The sequence below is a fragment of the Erythrolamprus reginae genome, chromosome 1 (genome assembly GCF_031021105.1).
Source record: "Erythrolamprus reginae isolate rEryReg1 chromosome 1, rEryReg1.hap1, whole genome shotgun sequence".
Taxonomy (NCBI): Eukaryota; Metazoa; Chordata; class Lepidosauria; order Squamata; family Dipsadidae; genus Erythrolamprus; species Erythrolamprus reginae.
The window spans coordinates 20273839-20288176 of record NC_091950.1 but is presented as its reverse complement, the minus strand read 5'-3'; the positions used below and the strand labels follow the sequence as shown (position 1 = coordinate 20288176).

At 43.4% G+C, this 14338-nt stretch overlaps 1 protein-coding gene across 9 annotated transcripts in view; it reads right to left on the bottom strand.

Annotated features, from left to right (window-relative positions):
- LOC139164426 (pneumococcal serine-rich repeat protein-like) overlaps window positions 1–14338 on the bottom strand; it is a 141107-nt gene that overhangs the window by 121687 nt on the left and 5082 nt on the right. Inside the window, exon 1 of one of the 9 annotated variants that reach the window (XM_070746588.1) lies at window positions 14026–14071. The exons of the other annotated variants lie outside the window; for them this stretch is intronic. Within the exon in view, the coding sequence (XP_070602689.1) occupies window positions 14026–14059 (34 nt within the window). The 5' untranslated portion in view covers window positions 14060–14071. Of the gene's footprint in view, window positions 1–14025; window positions 14072–14338 lie in introns of those variants that run through there. 9 annotated transcript variants of the gene reach the window in all.

Genomic DNA, 14338 nt, shown 5'->3' with positions numbered 1-14338 from the left:
AGGAATGTAGTGCAAAACCAAAAACCTTTTAGAGCAGAGGTGGAACATTAAGCAAAGAGATTTGATTTCATTGAGGGCTGCATCAGGGTTGTGTTCGACCTGGGGGGGACAAGGGCGTGGCCAGGATGGGCATGACCAGGATGGGTGTGGCCAGTTCAACGTCATTCATCGGAGCACTGTTTTTGGCCGTGGTGGCCTCCTGCAGCCCTCTGCCAGCGAAAACAGAGCTCAGAGAGGCCGTGTGTCAATGGGTTCTAAATCCCACCGCTACCATTTTGTGTGCATGCTTGCGCATGCGCGCATCCAGGGCAGGTGGACAGGGCCTCCCATCGCTGCCACGATTGGTTCGTAGAACCTTACTATACTGGTAGCAATCCACCACTGCCGCGCACACCCTCAAGAACTCCGTTTTTGCTGGTAGAGGCACCACAGGCCAGTCCTTTGCTATTTCCGGGGCATCTAAGCATCCGGTGGGCCAGATTTGGCCTGTGGCCCTTGAGTTTGACGCTCCTGTTTTAGAGGAAAACTAAAAGGACAGTAAGTTAGAAGATAGATTTTAACAAAGGATAAGGCTAACTTTTAGCATTGGAGTTTGAGAGCTGTATTGCAGAACTTGCTCCTCTTTGTTATCCCACTCAAGGTAGGAGCCGACATTCAGTGATACAATTTCCTGCCATTTTGAGGTGTGGTAAGATGGGGCTTGAGCCGCTTGATACAACAAGAAGAGGCACCATTTAAAAGGCCCCCTGGAGGCCAGAAATGGCTTGTTTCCCAACTTTTTGTGGGCCCAGTAGGCTCATGCTTCACCCTTCCCAGGTCCCAAAGGCTTCCTGGAGCCCTGGGAGAGTAAAAACAGGCTTCCCCATCCCTCTGGAGGCTCTCTGGAAGCCAGAAACGCCCTCCCAGGGCCTCTGTGTGAGCCAAAAATCAGCTGGCTGGCACACACCTGCATGCTGGAGCTGAGCTAGGGCAACAGCTCACATGCCAGCAGATATGGCTCCATGTGCCACCTGTGGCACCCATGCCATAGTTTTGCCATAACTGCCTTAGGCTAGTGGTACGCAAAGTAGGCTCTTCTATGACTTGGGGACTTCAACTCCCAGAATTCCGGAGCCAGTCATACTAGCTGAGGAATTCTGGGAGTTGAAGTCCACATGTCATAGAAGAGCCAACTTTGCCTACCCCTGCCTTAGGCCATTGAGCAATTCCATCTAGCTCCAGCCAAGAAGAAATGAATGGTTTTATTTCTAGGCGTTTCTATTCATTCATTCATTCATTCATTATTTGGATTTCTAGGCCACCCTTCTCTGTAGATTCAGGGCGGCTTACAAACAGGAATTGCTTTTTGATTGTTTGATTGTTTTGATTTTTAAATTATTGTATGCTGCCCAGAGTCCTTAGAAATCTAATAAATATATAAACTTACAAACGTTCATTTAGTGACCATTTGAAGTTACAATGGCACTGAAAACATATCTCCGAGTCTTTGGAGAAGGGCGGCATACAAATCTAAATAATAATAATAATAATAATAATAATAATAATAATAATAATAATAATGCCATTTTTCACTCTTACAACTATTGCAGCATCTTCGTGTTCATGTGATCTACATTTGGAAGTTTGACAACTAGTTCATATTTATGACAGTGGCCTGGGGTCATGGGACCCCCTTTTCCCATCTTCTGGCAAACAAAATCAGTGGGGAAGTCCGATTCACTTAACAATAGTGTTACTAATTTAACAACTGCAATGATTCACTTAACAAACATAATTTTAAAAGGTCGTAAAATTGGGCAAAACTCACTTAACAAATTTCTTACTTCGCAACTTAAATTCTGGGCTCAAATCGTGGTGGTAAGTACCTGTAGTAAGTACTTTTAATTTAATTTATTCGACTTCTATGCCACTCAATCCCATAGGACTCATAAACAGGAGTTATTTTCTACATAAAGAGGAGTTGTTCCCTCCCTCCAAATTCCAATTGTAGGAGAAAAATAGCCCCAACCAGAGATGGGTTCCTCCGGGATCCGTGACATCATGGAACTGGTTGGTGGTGCCCGTCTGTGGATGTTGCCATCTTTTTTAATTTTAATTTTATTTTTTTGGGGGGTGGAGAGGGTTGGAATTTTTTTTCCTTCTGAACATGCGCAGAAACCGAGTTTCCGGCACTGCACATGTGTCACCATCTTGCTTTCCGCTTTTCCCCCCTGGATTTTTCACCACTGTGCATGCGCGCGAACACACACGGCGCAGCCACGCAGCAGGGGAGGAAGCGAACCGGCATCAAGGTAAGTTAGACCCCTCCCCTCATCCCAACCTCCTTGTTCTTCCTTCTCTGCATTGTTTGTATTGCCACATTGGCTGGGTGTTACATGAAATAAAACTTTGTGGTGCAATATGCTTTTAATGACTTAAAAGTGTCCCTTAATCTCCTGCTCAGCGTCAAAGGCTTGTGGCTGTCTTACAAGATGACAGATGGTATCACAAAAAAAAAAGTAAACTTGTGCCAAGAGTTTTTTTTCCTTATAAAAACATATCCTGCTCCGTTTTGACACTGACTCAGCCTAAAAGGCCGAGAAGAATAAACATTCACGCACACCGAAAGGAGGGGGGGGGGAAGCATACGTAGGAGTGTTGCAATTTCGCGAATCAAAGAAAGTGTTTGATTTTTCACTTCCTCGCACCATTTAGGCCCTGAAGGTCAATGACATTTCCAAACAGACTGTTCAGTGTCAGCTCTGAAAATAGATCCGCTACATCCCTAAAAAGAGGCTGGCTGATCAATGCCCGAGACCAAAATGGCATCTCCCAAAGGGACATTTGGACTGGGAGTCTCTTCTCACAGTCACTCATGCCCTCATCACCTCGAGGTTCGACTACTGCAATGCTCTCTACATGGGGCTACCTTTGAAGAACGTTCGGAAATGCTGCCGCGCGCGAGTAGTCATGGGCCTCCCGAGGTACGCCCATGTCTCTCCAGCACTCCGCGAGCTGCATTGGTTGCTGATTGGTTTCTGAACAAAATTCAAAGTGTTGGTTATCACCTATAAAGCCCTACATGGCATCGCACCAATTACTTACGAGACCATCTTCTGCCTCATGTGTCCCAGCGGCTGGTCAGGTCCCACAGAGTTGGCCTTCTCCAGGTCCTGTCAGCTAGACAATGTCGCTTGGCGGGACCTAGGGGAAGAAATCTGGCACCGAACCAGATTACTTGCGGGACCACCTCCTGCTGCATGAATCCCAGCGTCCGGTCAGGTCCCACAGAGTCGGCCTTCTCTAGGTCCCGTCAACTAGACAATGTCACTTTGTGGGGCCTAGCGGAAGAGCCTTCTCTGTGGGGGCTCCAGCTCTCTGAAATCAGCTCCCCCCGGAGATTCATACTGCTCCCATCCTCCTCACCTTCCGCAAGAATCTGAAAACCTATTTATGCCACCAGGCTTGGGGTCACTAGCCCGTAGCCCCTGGCCAATGAGTGTGTGGTATGTTTGTGGTTTGAATCTGAATGAATGATTTTAATGTTTTAGCCTTTTTAGAATGGTTTTAGATTAGTTATTTATATTAATTGAATTTCAGATGTGTTATTGTATATTTTTTTAATATGTTGTGAGTTCATAGAGAGGGGCGGCATACAAGCCAAATAAATAAATGAATGAATGAATGAATGAATGAATGAATGAATGAATGAATGAATGAATGAATGAGTCAGTCAGTCAGTCAGTCAGTCAGTCAGTCAGTCAGATCCTTCTCTGTGATGGCCCCAGCCCTTGGAACCAGCTCCCCCCAGAGATTCCTACTGCCCCCACCCTCCCCGCCTTCCACAAAAGTTTGAAGACACATCTCTGTCAACAATCTTGAGGCCGATAAGATTAACACTTACCGCTGGCCGACAAATGAACGTAGGTTTGATTGTTTGTGAATGAGTGAATGGTAATTTTAGTAATTGGGGTTTTTAGTATGTTTTAATTTAGATATAAACTTGTTATATATTATTTTATTGTAAGACGCCCTGAATCTGAGGAATAGGGCGGCATAGAGATCTAATTAATAAATGCATTAATTAATAAACATATCTTCATGGAGCAAGTCACTTGGAAGATGAAGTAAAACACGCAGGGAATGTGACGGGAAAAGAGTGGTATAAAATGTGGTGGGCTGGTGTGATGTAGGGATTAAGGACATGGAGTGGGATTGGGGACATTTGATTTGATTTAAGTCAAGCCTCAGGCATGTAAACATTAGTGTAAATTTTAGTGGATCACCCTATTACGTCCAACCCAAGTTACCTCAAAGCAGAAATGATATTTAGCCGGTTCGGCCTGAACCAGTAGCAGGAATCATGGATGGGCCTGTCCCCGCTAACAATTTGGGTCCTCATTTTACCTCAGACCCTCGGAAGGATGGAAGGCTGAGTCAACCTTGAGCCGGTGGTGAGATTTGAACTGCTGAACTACAGCTAGCAGTTAGCTGAAGTAGCCTGCACGAACCAGTAGCAGAAATTGTGGATGGGCCTGTCCCTAGTAACAATTTAGGTCCTCATTTTACCTCAGACCCTCGGAAGGATGGAAGGCTGAGTCAACCTTGAGCCGGTGGTGAGATTTGAACTGCTGAACTACAGCTAGTAGTTAGCTGAAGTAGTCTGCACGAACCACTAGCACAAATCCTGGATGGACCTGTCCCCGCTAACAATTTAGGTCCTCATTTTACCTCAGACCCTCAGAAGGATGGAAGGCTGAGTCAACCTTGAGCCGATGGTGAGATTTGAACTGCTGAACTACAGCTAGCAGTTAGCTGAAGTAGCCTGCATGAACCAGTAGCAGAAATTGTGGATGGGCCTGTCCCTACTAACAATTTAGGTCCTCATTTTACCTCAGACCCTCGGAAGGATGGAAGGCTGAGTCAACCTTGAGCCGGTGGTGAGATTTGAACTGCTGAACTACAGCTAGCAGTTAGCTGAAGTAGCCTGCAGTGCTGCACTCTAACTACAACGCCACCTCATCCCTGCACATTTTGTGGCAGAGACTCAAAAATCAGTCGTTCACGTAAGCACCAGTACATGCGCGGTGGAGCTGAGCTGGGGTGACAGCTCACATGCCATTAGAGCACTATGTGCCACCTGTGGCAGGCATGCCATAGGTTTCCCATCACGGCACTAGAATGATATGGGAGAGGAAGGAGAAGAAGTTACTGTAGACCAGGGGTCTCAAAACCGGGCCATTTTAAGACTTGTGGACTTCAACTCCCAGAATTCCTCAGCCAGCAAAGCTCAACACCTCACCTCAGCAAAGCTGGCTGAGGAATTCTGGGGGTTGAAGTCCACAAGTCTTAAAGTGGCCCGGATTTGAGACCTCTGCTGTAGACTTGTGAGGCAGCCCAATTAGGTTGTCCCTAGGTGGCTTTAGGAACCAGAAGAGCTATATAAAGAACTGTATGAAGAACGCTTACAGATTATTTTTCCAAATTTAGCTTAGAGCGAAGCTGGATGAATGGAAACATTAGATAAATGCAGGCACAGAATAACAAATATATTAGATAAATGTAGACATAGAACAACAAATGCAGACAGAGAACGATTATTCTCTTTCAAACAAGGAAGTTAGTCAACCAGGGGAATTAAAGACAGAATGTTTCAGGATGAAGGGGGGAGGGGAGAGAGATATCTTACGTAATAAATCCTTAAACTACATAATCCATTCATTATCATCAGTTCTGGAAATGGCCATCACTTAGGGGGGTTTTCAAAGGGGATTGCGTCACAGAGGATCAGAAAAAATGGCCCTAGTCTTGAAGATTGTACACTCCCTCCCTAAATCATAGGTAGCTTTCCTTAGAGCAGTGGTTCTCAACCATTCTAATGCCGCAACTCCTTAATACAGTTCTTCATGTTGTGGTGACCCCCAACCATAAGTCTAGCGCTAATTCTCCCAACAGAGCTTTTAAGCTGATTGGCAGGAAGGTCAGAGGGACACCCCCACTGTAAACGCCTGGTTGGTCGGATTGTAAAAATATGTTCCAAAGCCCCAGAATAGAGGCTTTCATTCTTAACACCATGGGAAATTTGTCCTTTTTCATGGTCTTAGGCGATCCTGTGAAAGGGTTGTTCGACCCCCAACAGAGTCCCGACCCCCAAGTTGAGAACCACTGCCTTAGAGGCTGATGCCTGAGAAGGAAGAATGCTCTTGAATGTATGTCTTTGTATTTATGAGCTTTCCAAATGTACCTGGTTTCCACAGGGAGCAAATTAAAGCTTCCTTAGTGAGGCATTTCTTATGAACTGGAAGCCCACAGCATTATTTAACTAGACCAGTAGATTCTGCCACTATTAATCTTATCATACTTCACACCTTCCAAAACAGGGTGGAGAAGTCATGCACCATTGCTTGTGACAAGATCTGGAATCTACCCCGGCCAGGCAAGGCCCACATCAAGTGTCTGGTGTCAGCCAGGAAGAAAAATATCAGCTTTATTAACTGTTGTATTAATTCAAATAGAATGGGAGGGGGGGCATGAGTGCATCTATACCCATAGCATAATACCACGCAGTGAATTCAGAGCAATGTGCACTGTTCGCCTCTTAAAAAGAAGTTGATCACAAGGAGTTACAGAACCTACAGTAGTCACCTACAAAAAGAGATTGATAAAATTGAACGCGTCCAAAGATAGGCTACAAAAATGGTGGAAGGTCTTAAGCATAAAACCTATCAGGAAAGACTTCATGAACTCAATCTGTATAGTCTGGAGGACAGAAGGAAAAGTGGGGACATGATCGAAACATTTAAATAGGTTACAGGGTTAAATAAGGTTCAGGAGAGAAGTGTTTTTATTAGGAAAGTGAACACAAGAACAAGGGGGCAGAAAAAGGCCTCATGGTCCCTCTAGTCTGCCCTTATACTATTTCCTGTATTTTATCTTAGGAGGGATATATGTTTATCCCAGGCATGTCTAAATTCAGTTACTGTGGATTTACCAACCACATCTGCTGGAAGTTTGTTCCAGGCATCTACTACTCATCTCCAACGTGCATGTGCATGCTGGCTAGCTGATTTTTGGCTCACACACAGGCTCTGGGAGGGTGTTTTTGGCTTCCAGAGAGCCTCTGGAGGAATGGGGGAGAACATTTTTAGCCTCCTCTGGCTCAGGGAAGCCTTTGGAGCCTGGGGAGGGCAAAACACAAGCCTACTGGGCCCACCAGAAGTTGGGAAACAATCTGTTTCCAGCCTCCAGAGAGCCTCCGGGGCTCTGGGGAAGCTGTTTTCACTCTCTTCAGGCATTGAATTATGGGTGTGGGCACTTGCGCATGTACGATAGCGCGTGCCCATGGTCTTTCAGCACCCAAGGAAAAAAAGGTTCGCCATCACTGGCCTAGGATGTGGCCTCCAAAGGCCCCCAGAAAGATAACTCAATCTTTTATGGAAACAGGAAGTGGAAACAGTTAAATGAATAAGCAATATAATAATTATGAAATAAACTGACACAAGTTATTAAATCAGTTTTGAATCTGTTATATCAGTTTTAAATCTGTTGAAATACTGAACAGATTGTTTAATTACGTCGTTCTTAAATAAGTTACTGGAATGGAATCAATTTAGCTACTTTGAACGTTAGTTAGCTTAAATAAATGGGCTGCTTGGATTTACAAATCCATCTGTTTTTAGAAAGCAGAATGAAGATGCCTGTCACTCAATATAAAGGTTTTCAAAATAGGCATCGTTCGGCACATTTGGTCTTAAAACATCTGCTTTTTGCTATATTGATTGGATGCATTTTTGCAGACCAAACTAACCTCTACCTAGTACAGGGGTAAGCAAAGTTGGCTCTTCCATGACTTGTGGACTTCAACTTCCAGAATTCCTGAGCCAATCGTGCTAGCTTAGGAATTCTGGGAGTTGAAGTCCACAAAGAAATATAGAAGATTGACGGCAGAAAAAGACCTCATGGTCCATCTAGTCTGCCCTTATACTATTCCCTGTATTTTATCTCAGGATGGATCTATGTTTATCCCAGGCATGTTTAAATTCAGTGACTGTGGATTTACCAACCATGGCTGCTGGAAGTTTGTTCCAAGCATCTACTACTCTTTCAGTAAAATAATATTTTCTCACGTTACTTCTAATCTTTCCCCCAACTAACCACAGATTGTACCCCCTTGTTCTTGTTCTTGTGTCCACTTTCCTATTAAAAGCACTTCTCTCCTGAACCTTATTTAACCCTTAAACATATTTAAAAGACATAGAAGAGGTTCTTACCCCTGACCTTGTAAAAACATGAACTTTAGAATTCTTGAATAGGAAGGTTCTGTCCAATCACACTTGGCCAATAAAGAATTCTGTGGAATAAATGCTGGAAATGCAAAACGGCTATAGGAACATACTATCACATTTGGTGGTTATGCCCGGAAGCAAAAAAAATTTGGATCAGAACTCAAAACTGGCTGGAAGAAATATTAAAATATAAACTAGAAACAAAACCAGAAATGTACCTATTAGGAATAATCAGAGGACAACATAGCAAAGAAGATTATTATTTAATAACTCAAATACTAACATCAGCAAGATTGGTGTTTGCACAAACTTGGAAACAAGATACCAAATGAAAAGATGGTGATTAGGAAAATGTTAGACTGTGCTAAATTAAGTAAATTAACTTATGAATTACAGAATAAACAAAATAAGGGCTACTATAGTGTGGGGGAAACTGTATAATTGGATAGGGGGGAAAATAAGAAAATGAATTAATATTAAAGGGAAAAAATGAAGTAACAAAAACAGAATTTTAAAGTATTAATCATTAAGTAAACTAATATGTATATATATAGGAATGTATAAATGTTTTATGTTGTTTATTGATTGGTTGGTATTATAATCATAGAAACATAGAAACATAGAAGACTGACGGCAGAAAAAGACCTCATGGTCCATCTAGTCTGCCCTTATACTATTTCCTGTATTTTATCTTACAATGGATATATGTTTATCCCAGGCATGTTTAAATTCAGTTACTGTGGATTTACCAACCACGTCTGCTGGAAATTTGTTCCAAGGATCTACTACTCTTTCAGTGAAATAATATTTTCTCATGTTGCTTTTGATCTTTCCCCCAACTAGTCAAAATTAAAAAAAAATTAAAGAAAAGAATTCTGTGGGATGAAATCTGGATTATCCTTTAACATAGTAATTTTGGGACTCCCATCTCCAGATGCATCATCAACACAGTAATTTTGGGTGCATGCGCAGAAGCGAAATCTCACACAGGGGTGCGTGCACAGGATCCACAGGATCCTCAGGATCCCATACCGGTACAAAAAAGTAAGTGGAGCCCTTTGCTGTGAAGCACCCACGATTATAATAATAATTAATAATAATTTATTAGACTTATATGCCGCCCCTCTCCAACATCTGAAGGCAAGCTGTTCCATTGTTCTAAACCAGTGAGGGCGAACCTATGGCATGCATCACTGGCCAGCTGATTTTCGGCCTTCTTTTTGGCTGTTTTCACTCTCACCATATTTCAGGAAAGCCTTCTGAAGCCTGGGGACAGAGAGAAATGGCCCAACCAGAACTTCACCTCCAGCCTCTTGAACACAAGAACAAGGTCTTCAGGAACTTCTTTGGCTTTGGACAGTTGTAGCCAGGCCTCCCAAACCTTGGCCTGTTTGTTCTGTAGCCAGCAAGGCTTTCCTGAAGGCCTCTGCAGCCGATAACAGAGCTCCAGATTGATCCAGAGCTCTGTTGCCGGCCTGAGAGGCCTTCAGGAAAGGCCTTTAGGAAAGGCCTCTGCAGTGATAACAAAGCTCCGGATCAATCTTTAGGAAAGCTGTGCAGGCTGCAGAAGAAATGGTGTGAGAGGCCTGGTTGCAACTATCTGAAGGTAAGCTAGAGCAGTGTTTCCCAACCTTGGCAACTTGAAGATATTTGGACTTCAACTCCCAGAATTCCCCAGCCAGCGAATGCTGGCTGGGGAATTCTGGGAGTTGAAGTCCAGATATCTTCAAGTTGCCAAGGTTGGGAAACACTGAGCAAGAGGTATAACAAGCAGGAAGAGGGAGATTGTGATCCCGCTGTATAGAGCACTGGTGAGACTCCATTCAGAATATTGTGTCCAGTTCTGGACACCTCACCTACAAAAAGATATGGATAAAATTGAACGGGTCCAAAGACGGGCTACAAAAATGGCGGAAGGTCTCAAGCATAAAACTTATCAGGAAAGACTTCATGAACTCAATCTGTATAGTCTGGAGGACAGAAGGAAAAGGGGGGACATGATCGAAACATTTAAATATGTTAAAGGGTTAAATAAGGTTCAGGAGGGAAGTGTTTTCAATAGGAAAGTGAACACAAGAACAAGGGGACACAATCTGAGGTTAGTTGGGGAAAAGATTAGAAGTAACGTGAAAAAATATTATTTTACTGAAAGAGTAGTAGATGCTTGGAACAAACTCCCAGCAGATGTGGTCGGTAAATCCACAGTCACTGAATTTAAACATGCCTGGGATAAACATATATCCATCCTAAGATAAAATACAAGAAATAGTATAAGGGCAGACTAGATGGACCGTGGGGTCTTTTTCTGCCGTCAATCTTCTATGTTTCTAAGTTAGTAGGGCAGCTCCACAGCTTCAGTGAGGCCTGTGTGGCTGCGTGTGTGTAGGAGGGGAAGCATGGGGATTGTACGCATGCATAGGGGGAGGGCATTGCATTCATTATGGGTGTGGGCATCCACATGCACGCTAGTGCGCACACGCGCACCCTTTTGGCACCCAAGCCAAAAGGTCCATCATCACTGTCCCAAACTATTAGGAAGTGTCTCCTTAATTCTAGGTTGCTTCTCTCCTTGATTAGCTTCCATCCATTGTTTGTTGTCCTGCTTTCTGATGCTTTGGAAAATAGGTTGACCCCCCTCCTCTTTGTGGCAACTTGAATACTGCTATCATGTCTCCACCACCACCCCCAGTCAAACTTTTATCTAGACTAGCCAAAGCCTAATCCTACAATCGTTCTTCATATGTTTTTGTCTCCAGGCCTTTCATCATTTTATTTGCTTTTAATAATAATAATAATAATAATAATAATAATAATAATAATAATAATAATAGGAAGGCTGGAGAGTGGACAATAGTTAATAATGCACCCGACTGGTGATGAAATACGAAATCCAGCATAGTGATCTCTTTTGCTGTGTTGTATTGTCATAATAGCAACAACAGCAACAACAACAACAACAACAGAGTTGGAAGGGACCTTGAAGGTCTTCTAGGCTAACCCCCTGCTTAGGCAGGAAACACTACACTACTTCAGATAGATGGTTATCCAACATCAGCTTAAAAACGTCCAGTGTTGGGACATTCACAACTTCTGGAGGCAAGCTGTTCCACTGACCAATTGTTCTGACTGTCAAGAAATGTCTCCTTAGTTCTAAGTTACTTCTCTCCTTGATTATTTTCCACCCATTGCTTCTTGCTCTACCTTCAGGTGCTTTGGAGAATAAGTTGACTCCCTCTTCTTTGTGGCAGCCCCTGAGATATTGGAAGACTGCTATCATGTCTCCACTGGTCCTTTTTTTCATTAAACTAGCCATGCCCAGTTCCTGCAACTGTCCTTCATATATTTTAGCCTCCAATACCCTAATCATCTTTGTTGCTCTTCTCTGCACTTTTTCTAGAGCCTCTTTAAAAAATATTAAAAGAATATTAAATATATATACATTTTGCACTTTTTGCACATGTTCTTCTTTGCACTTTTTCCAATGCCATTATAATTTCAAACTATCATTAAATGAACTGTTGTAAGTCAAAATCTACTTGAATCAGGCAGATGGCCTACTAAGGAAGTACAGTATGAGTTACAGTACTTCCATGTGTGATGAGGGGCTACCCAAATTCTGTATAATAGATATATAAATAATCAGTCCTTTTCCCTTCATCCTAATTTCCCTCTCGACTTCATCTCTCTCCATATATATACTGGTTTATAAGGTATAAATTATATAAAATTCTCTTTTTCTAGATTAGAGTTTAGATATTTAGATTTAGATTTTAGATTAGCAAACAAGAAAAATTAAGAAGCCTTATACCTGCAAATTGCTCATTAAGATATTGCAAACTGTTTTCCCTTTTTAAATAGAAAAGATTGACAGTTCAAAATTCAGATCTACCGTTTCTTAAAAAGTAGATCTGAATTTTGAACTTTCAATCATTTCTATTTTAAAATGGGGGGAAAATTGCAATATCTTAATCAGCAATTTGCAACTACAGTAATACCCCGGTTATTGCGTCCCCGACCATTGCGAACAGGGTAATTTGCGATTTTTCAACCCGGAAGTCAAAACACCATCTGCGCATGTGTGCCCTTTTTTTCTATGGGCACGCATGCGTAGATGGCGCCCGGCAAATCAGCTGCTGGGCGGCTTCCCTGGGTCTTCCCCCTCTTGCTGGCGGGAGGGCGAGCAGCGGGCATCAGCAAGGAGTTTCCCCACCGCCCACGCAAACTCCTCGCTGCCGCCCGCCCTTCGCCTGCCCACGCCGTTCATTCTCGCCGCTTTCGAGCTGAGTCCTGAAGCGAATTCGCTCCGGGACTCAGCTCGAAAGCGGCGACAGCCAGCGCGGCGCGGCTGTTTTAAAATGTCGCCGCCGGCATGGGGGGCTTGCCAGCACCCCCCGGACCCCCAACCCGGGTTTGGGGGGCTGCGAGGAAGCCCCCCATGCCGGCGGCGACATTTTAAAACAGCCGCGCCGCCCCCAATCTTCGGCTCCTCGCTAGTGCTGCGGGACTAAAAACACCATCTGCACATGCGCAGATGGTGTTTTTACTTCCGCAGCGCTACTTCGCGAAAACCTGCTCGTTGCGGGGGGTCCTGGAACGGAATCCTCGCAACGAGCGGGGGATCACTGTACCACTAATATAGTATAAAAGTTTCTATTTTATACTATATGCATATTGTATACAGTACTTCTATGCATACTGTAAAATGCAAAACCAAATCAAAGGTCTCTCAGATTAGTTTACTGGAGTTAACTGTCAGAATTAACTCCAGCAAACTAATCTGAGAGACCTTTGATTTGGTTTTGCATTTTACAATATATCCATTCCTAAATACAGTGGTAGCTCTACTTAAGAACTTAATTCATTCTGTGCCCAGGTTCTTAAGTAGAAACGTTCTTAAGTAGAAGCATTTTTTCCCATCGGAAGCAATGTAAAAGCAAATAATGCGTGCAAACCCACTAGGAAAGAAATAAAAGCTCGGAATTTGGTTCAGAGAAGGAGGAGGAAGAAGAGGAGGAGGAGAGTCACTGCTGAAGGAAGAAGGTGAGGTGAAGGGAATTTTAAAAATCCAAAACTTTAAGGCTTAAAAAAAAAAGAGGGACTCTGAGGCGGCGAGGAGGAGCACGCGTCTCCCATATACCCGGCACGAGGCTGCTTCCCATACATTGGTTGGTGCTGCTTCTACCTGCTTCCTCTTCCTTCCCATGCTGAAGGGCTCCCCTCTCCTCTCGCTCGCTTGCTTTGTAGCCATCGCCTTTCCTTCGCTGTGATGACTCCTCGGCTGCCCAGAGCGAAGGGAGTGTTTCTTTTCTCTGGACGCTGGTTTATTCCCTTTCCAAGCACCCAGAGAAAGGAAAATGCTTTGTTCACTCTGGTCTGCCAAAGCCTCCTTAAGCACCACCAAAAGGCTCCTCTGGCAGTCCAGATGGCCAGGATTAAAGGAGGAATGGCAGGAAACTGGCCAGGGCTTCGTGCCACTCTCAGATTTCCTGGGAAATTTTCCCGGGCTCGGGTTCTTAAGTAGAAAATGGTTCTTAAGTAGAGGCAAAAAAATCTTGAACACCCAGTTCTTATCTAGAAAAGATCTTAAGTAGAGGTGTTTTTAAGTAGAGGTGCTACTGTACAACCAAATTACAGTTTTTTAAAAAATTAAAGCACAAGATAATGCAGTGAGAGGTATATGCCAGCATGCTATTTGCACTTTCTGGCAAATTCAACTCCTGCAACATCTGCAATCAAATAAAATAAAATAAATTGCACTTACCTAAGAGGCAAAAAATGACCAAGAAAATGCCCATTTTATGCAAACTGACCGTTGTAAAACAAAATGAAATCAAAATTCTGCTTCTTTTTTCCCCCTTGCATCCAAACTGCAATACTTGTTCTGACTCTCCCCTAACTTTCTAGAAAGGATAAGTTGTAATGTTTACATCAAGTATTATGTCTATATTATGCCATTTCTTGCTGGGTTGGTCTAATTTTTGTAGCAGGACAGTGAAAAGAGGACACACCTCTCTGTGTCATTACACAAGCACCTTAGAATGGTTTTGTTTCACGCCCTTGATAAGAGGAACTTT